Raw genomic sequence first — 8,942 nt, forward strand, 5'->3', positions numbered from 1 at the left:
CACTCTAGTGAACAGTGTAAATAATGCGTTTGCCTGATATAAAGCAGGAAAAAAGAGATTTGCCTGCTTAAAATGAACGTGTTTGCTCATTTTGAGGCGGACAGAGAAGATGATGCCTTCTTTAAATGAATGTATTTGTCCGGTATAAGGCGAACATAGGAAATAAAGCCTTCTTTTAATGAACGCATTTGCCCAGTTGAAGTAGGACAGAGTTGATAATGAATTCTTGCAATATAAATGCGTTTGTCCGCTTCAATGCGATCAGAGTTGATGATGCCTTCTTTAGATAAACGCATTTGCCCGGGATAAGGCGAACAGAGGAGATAATGCCTTTTTTAAATTAACGCATTTGCGTAATACGATGCGAACTTAGGAGATAATGCCTTCTTTAAATGAACGCGTTTACCCAATTTAAGGCGAACATAGCTAATAATGCCTTTTTTAATGAACGCATCTCCCCGGGATAAGGCGAACAGAGTAGACGAGTAGATGATTCTTTTAATGAATGCATTTGGCCGATATGAGGCGAACTGAGTTGAGAACGCATTCTTTAAAGGAACGCATTTGCCCGGTATATGGTGAAGAGAGTAGATGGTGCCTTCTTTAAATAAACGCGTTAGCCCGGATTGAGCGGAACAGAGTTGATAATGCCTTCTTTTAATGGACGAATTTGCCCGGTATAATGCGAACAGTGGAAATAATGCCTGCTTTAAGTGAACGCGATTGCCCAGTATAAAGCGTTTATCCGATATTATGCCTTCTTTAAATGAACGTGTTTGCCCGTTATGAAGTAGTAAGAAGAAATAATGCCTTCTTAGAATGAACGCGTTCGCCATGTCACTGTGGACAGACTAGATCAAACCAGAATGGCTTCTCAAATAAACAAAAACAAAAAGAACTCTGGTAATTTTATATTACAATTCAAAAACCCCTTTATATGTTAATTCAAATTCATTATTATAAAGGTATTTATTATTAATTGTCGACTGGAATTGAAGTTGCTTATGGATATGGCTTTCTCAGTCTGAAGATAATCAAAACGGCTAGATTTTGAAATTACCCGACATTTCGGCCGAATGTATTTGGCCTTTTTCAAGGGAAATTACTGGAAAACACATTGCACAATTATGTAACATAACATTAAACAGATATTGAACATAGACCTACTTTGTCAACCGTTTTTCGTTCGCGAATTAATGCCCGTTTCATGTTTTGGGCTTCTTGTATGCTACCTAATGAACATAAATAATTATAGGGCGAACTACGAAACATTATTACATTGGACTCACAATTATACACATTAAAAAACATTAATTATGATAATATACGAAAAAACACTACAACACTGTACGATACTAAACGGCTATTTCAAAGATGGTGGTGGATTTTAATCTGTTTGTCGACTATTCATTTATGTCGACTGCTGTTGTGATGTTCTGTGTGTTACTTCTTACTTTTTGAGTGCGAGAGAGTTTTTTAGTAGTATGTAAAATACCAGCATACGTACTGTTTAACCCATCTACATCTGTACGATAGTTGACCGTGTTAGGTGTATTGTGTATATGACACATTTCTAACATCGGTAGAGCAGACGGTCTGAATGTGCGATCGACTATTTTCGTACCATCGAGGGAGAATGTGTGCTGGTATTCCATCATGTGTTGTATCAGAGCGGTTTTTGCTTGTGTATCGTTTGGTGTTGTTTGTAGATGTTTGTTTACATTTGATTTATGTCCACTCAATCGTTTTTTGAGTTGGTTGGTGGTCATACCGATGTAAACCTTCTCGCAATCACTACATGGTATGCTGTAAATGACATTGTGTTGTTCTAGTGGGGGTACTGGGTCTTTTACAGGTTTCAGGAGTGTTTTTGTAGTTTTGATGTTTCTTGTGGCTATTTTAACTGATGCGTAATCTCTTTTCAGGATTTCTGATACTGACCGGCTTAATATAGGAATATTTGGAATGGATCTGTAGGTGACGAATTCGGTTTCACGATGACTATTTTGGAATTGGGAGATTGTTGAGATTGCTGATTGTTGTGATGATGTAGGCTGCGGTGTACTGGGTGGAAGGGATGGCGGTGGTGCTGCTTGGTGACTGTAGAGCGATGGAAGTGTTGAGGATTGATTGATGTTGATGATAGGCGGGTCATTCATTGATGCTGGGCGTGTTGGATGGTTGTTGTTGAGACGGTTGATGAGACGATTAATTAGTGATGACGGATAGTTGTTCTGACGGAGGATTTGGAAAATGGTGTGTTTCTGCTCTTCTATGGATGTGCTAGTTGTGAGCTGCATTATACGTTTGATGAGATTGTTTGCTACATTCAGCTTCATGGTTGTTGGATGGAAAGAATGGTAATTTAGTAGACGTCCCGAGGAGATGGGTTTGACTATGGTATGACTATGGTATCTAGGAAGAGTAATGAGCCATTTTCTCAAATTCTACGGTAAACTGAATGTGTTGGTCATATTCGTTGAAGACATCCAGGGTGTTTTGTACTTCAGTTTTGGGTAGTACGAGGAAAAGATCGTCTACGTACTTTTTAAGAATTGGTATGGTGAAGACTCTCAAACTCATCATGCTAAACGCCAAACATAGCATAGAAGAATGTTCAGACCTAGCTACATCAACAGAGTTCATCGAAACACAACATAGGACGTATAATAATAGAAAAGCCTTAGCTGAACGAAGAACGAATGGAAAACTGGACCGCCTGCTCATCACCGCTCGAGCAGACAACGCATCGGAACCAGTGCTCAACGAGAAGGCGATTCTAAATGTCACCAGGACAACCATACCAAGAGAAATGGAGATCCTCATCAGCATGGGACCCAAATTTGCACTCCCAGTACAACACATTCATCCAAACACCATCTACCACTTCATTGCGGATATAGAATCTATTCTACGAACTTGTCCGGACAAAGAAATACAAGATCGTAATAGATGTCTCATAGGAACCCGCATTCAAAACTACTTGTCACGTCCACAACCGGAAACAGCAAACACCCTCACTCGTTTCTATGAAAATGCATCGTTGGTAACGAAAAAGTTCTTAGCAGAGAACCCTGAGCTATGTATTGTTGAGTCCGACAAAGGAAAAAGAATGGTAATAATGCGACTCGCTGACTACGATACAAAAATGAGCGAACTTCTAAATGACTCTACGTATAAGGAACTCATGAGGGATCCAACCACCAGCATTCAAAACGCCAATAACAACATAGTCAAACGACTGGTAGATCTCAAGCTTATCGACAAACAAACCATGCGAAAACTGCAGACTCAAACATCAATCTGCCCTCGAATATATGGTCAACCAAAAGCGCACAAGCCCAATCTTCCACTACGCCCAGTAGTCCCCAACATCACAGCACCCACATACCAGACGTCCAAGTTCATAGCCAACATACTTCAAGCTACGTTCAACAGTAAATACAACATCAAAGACAGTTTCAGTTTCGTGGAATACATTAAATCCGCAAGTATTCCACCAGAACACATACTCGTTTCGTTCGATGTTGTATCCCTATTCACCAACATATCCATAGACAGAATCATACAAAGCATTATACATCGGTGGAAAGACATAAAACAGGGTACACAAATTAACTTGGATCTATTCCTCGAAATGGTAGAGCTATGTGTGAACAACAGCTGTTTCCGATTTAGGGATAAATACTACCAACAGACGTTCGGAACTGCTATGGGTAGTCCATTATCGCCTATATTGGCTGACTATGTTATGGAAGATCTACTAGACGTCGCCAAACAAAGATTATCTTTCACCATACCAATTCTTAAAAAGTACGTAGACGATCTTTTCCTCGTACTACCCAAAACTGAAGTACAAAACACCCTGGATGTCTTCAACGAATATGACCAACACATTCAGTTTACCGTAGAATTGGAGAAAAATGGCTCATTACCCTTCCTAGATACCATAGTCATTCATAGAGAGGACGGTGGTATGAATACAAAGTGGTATTCCAAACCCATCTCCTCGGGACGTCTACTAAATTACCATTCTTTCCATCCAACAACCATGAAGCTGAATGTAGCAAACAATCTCATCAAACGTATAACGCAGCTCACAACTAGCACATCCATAGAACAGCAGAAACACACAATTTTCCAAATCCTCCGTCAGAACAACTATCCGTCATCACTAATTAATCGTCTCATCAACCGTCTCAACAACAACCATCCAACACGCCCAGCATCAATGAATGACCCGCCTATCATCAACATCAATCAATCCTCAACACTTCCATCGCTCTACAGTCACCGCAGCCTACATCATCACAACAATCAGCAATCTCAACAATCTCGCAATTCCAAAATTGTCATCGTGAAACCGAATTCGTCACCTACAGATCCATTCCAAATATTCCTATATTAAGCCGGTCAGTATCAGAAATCCTGAAAAGAGATTACGCATCAGTTAAAATAGCCACAAGAAACATCAAAACTACAAAAACACTCCTGAAACTTGTAAAAGACCCCCGAAACGTCGGCCGAAACGTCGGGTAATTTCAAAATCTAGCCATTTTGATTATCCTCAGACTGAGAAAGCCACATCCATAAGCATTATTATAAAGGTTTTCAAAAACTTTTCGAGTGGCAGCTGCCGCTTGAAGAATAATAGTATGAAGTCTTCGTGCTTTGGTGTCATCATGACGATTTGGTTGCCGGAAAGTTATTGTCGTGTGCGTCAATGACGATGCTACAACTCGTCGCTACTGTGGCATTTCGGGCTGCGACGATGACTATTATCAGCCCTGCATTTATTGCAGGATAATAGTTTTAAGCGGATAATAGATTCAAATAGTTTCAGTTCAATGAAACGAATCGCACCGTTGAGTACCGAGTCTGACTAGGTGAACCTTGTCAAATCCATACCTTTGACAATGCTAATATCATCTTCCAAATTTAGACGTACACGTTCATGGTACAATTAGCATTTCTATACCGTTGTAAGTCGTTTAACTTCACGTAGAAGTAATATACTCATATCATTAATAGTGTACTTGGCAAAGGACTGTCGGCTCGAAAAATAAGTACGTATATACGATCAAAATCCTCGTGAAAAATATATAATTTGCTTGACTGAAGTTGCTTTAATATTGTATTATTCGTAAAACAAGTAATTATTATTCACATGAATTCTAAATAAACTTCTTTTCATTTACGTTTTTTCATTGAAATAAACTATAAACTTGAAATCATGACTGATTCGGGGTACTGGCTTATTTGGGGTAGTATCTTATTCGGGGCAGTGGCGTAGCCACGGGGGTGGTTTTGGGCATAAAACCCCCACCCCAGAGACAAAATTTTTAGAACAAATTTTTTTTTAAAGAAAAAAATGTTCAAAAAACCCCCCCCAGACCAATTTTCTGGCTACGCCACTGATTCGGGGTGATGGCATTCGAGGTAGTGACATATTATGGGTAATGGCGTTCGGGGTAGTGGCCTTCAGGGTAACAGAATTATGAGTAATGGAATTATGGGTAGTGTCGTAGAGTCGATGCCACCATGCCTAGGAAGGTCCACCCTAGCAATGAGAGGCCACCGGCTTACTGAAGGACTCAAGCAATTGCGAACCTGCGCCGCGCTTGCCTACAGGCACGGAGGCGGATGTAGCGAGCACGCACAGAAGAGGAGCGTGTTGAACGACGGGTGACGTTGGTAGCTGCTAGAGCCGCTCTGAAGACTGAGATTAGATCAAGCAAAATGCCTGCATCGAGGGCCTGTGTCAAAGTGCCAACGCGAATCCATGGGGTGACGCCTATAGGGTCGTAATGGTCAAGACACGTGGGGCGATGGCCCCTACAGAGCGGTCTCCAGAGATGCTGGAGAGGATCATCGCGGGGCTTTTCCCACGTCATGACCCAAGTCGCTGGCCTCCCTTTGTGGAGCTGCCAGGGGCCAGGGTGGTCGACGAGGGAAGAGTAACTGTGGTGGAACTTGCGGGGTTTGCACAGTCCCTTAGTGTAGGTAAGGCGCCAGGACCGGATGGTATTCCAAACCTGGCCATCAAAGCGGCCATTGCTGAGGTTCTCGAGATGTTCAGATCTGTCATGCAGAGATGCCTGGACGAGGGAGTCTTCCCTGAAGCATGGAAAAGGCTTATTGTTAGATTTCGTAATATTTTAATAGTAATCAATCGCCAAGATCCGATCAATCTGCATAAAGTGCATAAAGTACTCGCTCACGCTGGAAGCATAATAATCCATTCGCCGGCTCCTCTTGGCATGAAGAAGCAGCAGAGTACCAACATAAACTACTAAAAAATGTCGTACCCATCATGCTAGGAAAACGTCACGAGTTGATCTACATGAATCTACATGACGTATTTATTCGAGCTATGATCTTATCTGATAAGTTTAAGGTCTAGGTAGTAGAATACGAAAGAAGATATCACTTGAATATCCAGATTTGGAAAATCACTTTTAGTATTCGAAGATCTTGACAGCTCTGAAAATTTTAACGCTGAAGGCAATGCACTAGACGAATTAAGGGACGATGTTGAACAACTGGATGTTGATTTAGCTTTTGATGAAAATGTAGAAAATGAGTAGAATTGCTTGTAAATTAGATTTTGTTAATAAGTACGATTATTATGACAATTTATCAATGAAAATTTTGTTTTCATTCATTTATCTAGTCTACATCTGAACAAATAACACTAAATCAACAATTTGACATGGTTCGAGGCCACATCTCTCCACCCACGGTTGCCCCCCACACTCACCAAGTTTTATTTCGTGGTTATTTATCCTTGCAGTATACTTAATAGATACAAATCATCAACTTAGTTAAAGATGTTGTTATGTGTCCAGTAAAAATAATGGAAACATATTAAAGAATATACCTTTCGACTAGTTTGAAAGATTTATAATGTACGAAAAACATATTTCTAGAAAGAAGGCGGGTAGATAAGTGTGTGTGTGTGGGGGCAGGGGGGAGGTTTGGTAGACAAATAATTCTTCACCAAAATACCTGATTGATAAAACAATTTTATTATACAACATATTTAAAAAAAATGGGGGGAGGGGGGATTTCAGATCTTGGCTAAGAGGGAGGGGGCTTCCATCTCTCCTATTTAATCTTAGACATAGCAACCATATTCTAGTTTTGATTTGCATTTGAGCTGTTCCTAAAATAAAAACAAACGTTCAAGTTTATTGTTCAGGAATACGTAGCTCATTACTGGGTTAAATACTAGTTACACCTTTCGGATGCGATGAAAATACATAAATATGACTAATTTTATGCTTAACTTACTAGAATACTATCAGAAAATACAGAAAAACAAAAAAAAATTTGGCCGCCAGTTTGTATGGAGCCGCCCCATAGTGATGTGGTCTGGACACTACCTCGGACAACCTAGTTCGGAGGAATCTATACCATTTCGTCGAAAGACATTTCGTCGAATGACATTTGGTCGAAAGGACATTACGTCGAATGGACATTTGATCGAAGGGACATTTAGTCGAAAATGAATTTTTAATCCAGTAGAGAAGTAGGACATTTTGTCGAATGACATTTGGTCGAAAGGAAATTTGGTCGAAATAACATTTAGTCGAAATCAAATTTTAGAAAGAAGAATCTTCGTACATTTTGTCATATGACGTTTGATCGAAAGTGGATCTTCGAATTAATAATCTTTGTACATTTAGTATAATGACGTTTCGTTGAATGGATATTTGAAAGAAAAGAACTTAAGCCAACATCAATCAAAAAAATAAATGATTTATTGCGGTGTTCCTAAAAGTCATATAATTATTGTTGCAATATTGTCCAAAGCATGAGGGGTTCATAAAAAGAATAAATAATACGAAAACGGTGAATATTCCGAGGTTATTCCCGACTGGATATTGACTTCCGCGAACCCCTCTAACCGACTACATTGAATCTATACCACCTGGTCAAAAGAAATGTAGTCGAATGATGTTTCGCCATTAGACATGATGGCGAATAGACATTACTACCGTTACACGCATAACTGTCCCATGTACATCTGAAATTCCAGCAAACATGGGACGAATATGCGTATGATGGCAGATTAGGTCATATGACCATTTGGTCGAAATTAAATTTACGGCCAATAACTAACGAATTATGGTTGGAAGACCATTTTATACTGAACTAATTATTGTATAAATATTGAGTGGAAGAAAGAGTATCAATGAAAAGAATAAGAAAACCATTTCCATTCGACCAAATGTAAATCAACGAAATGTTCCAAAGCCGACTGCGATGAAGTATTGGCAAAATAACATTGATATCATTGGTTTTTTACCATGTCCCGAAAAATAGAATAGAGGGCATTTCACTATTAGTACCTTATATTTTGCTATTTCTGTAGGTTTTCAATTTTTCTATTATCCACCAGCCTCTCCAGAAGTTTCTGTTAGCTCAGGTGAAAAATCCTCATTTTCCGTACTCGTTTATAAATATATAATTTGCTTGACTGAAGTTGCTTTAATATTGTATTATTCGTAAAACAAGTAATTATTATTCACATGAATTCTAAATAAACTTCTTTTCATTTACGTTTTTTCATTGAAATAAACTATAAACTTGAAATCATGACTGATTCGGGGTACTGGCTTATTTGGGGTAGTATCTTATTCGGGGCAGTGGCGTAGCCACGGGGGTGGTTTTGGGCATAAAACCCCCACCCCAGAGACAAAATTTTTAGAACAAATTTTTTTCTTTGAAAAAAAAATTGTTCAGAAACCCCCCCCCCCCCAGACCAATTTTCTGGCTACGCCACTGATTCGGGGTGATGGCATTCGGGGTAGTGACATATTATGGGTAATGGCGTTCGGGGTAGTGGCCTTCAGGGTAACAGAATTATGGGTAATGGAATTATGGGTAGTGTCGTAGAGTCGATGCCACCATGCCTAGGAAAGTCCACCCTAGCAATG

General features: G+C 39.6%; 2 protein-coding genes across 2 annotated transcripts; one reads left to right on the top strand and one right to left on the bottom strand.

The window, feature by feature from the left end:
• Positions 1–1,043: 1,043 nt before the first annotated feature.
• On the bottom strand, positions 1,044–2,339 carry LOC134202821 (uncharacterized). The gene has a single exon (XM_062677808.1). The coding sequence runs from the start codon at positions 2,337–2,339 to the stop codon at positions 1,404–1,406; it is 936 nt and encodes a 311-aa protein (XP_062533792.1). The 3' UTR covers positions 1,044–1,403.
• A 245-nt stretch (positions 2,340–2,584) lies between these two features.
• Positions 2,585–4,408, top strand: LOC134202820 (uncharacterized). The gene has a single exon (XM_062677806.1). It carries the CDS (start codon positions 2,585–2,587, stop codon positions 4,406–4,408), a length of 1,824 nt encoding a protein of 607 aa, XP_062533790.1.
• The last annotated feature ends 4,534 nt before the right edge of the window (positions 4,409–8,942 follow it).

This window comes from Armigeres subalbatus, unplaced genomic scaffold (assembly GCF_024139115.2).
Source record: "Armigeres subalbatus isolate Guangzhou_Male unplaced genomic scaffold, GZ_Asu_2 Contig1440, whole genome shotgun sequence".
NCBI lineage: Eukaryota > Metazoa > Arthropoda > Insecta > Diptera > Culicidae > Armigeres > Armigeres subalbatus.

Coding starts and splice junctions, on each gene's coding strand:
- LOC134202821 (XM_062677808.1), bottom strand. CDS start 2,339: ATGAAGCTGAATGTAGCAAACAATCTCATCAAACGTATAATGCAGCTC.
- LOC134202820 (XM_062677806.1), top strand. CDS start 2,585: ATGCTAAACGCCAAACATAGCATAGAAGAATGTTCAGACCTAGCTACA.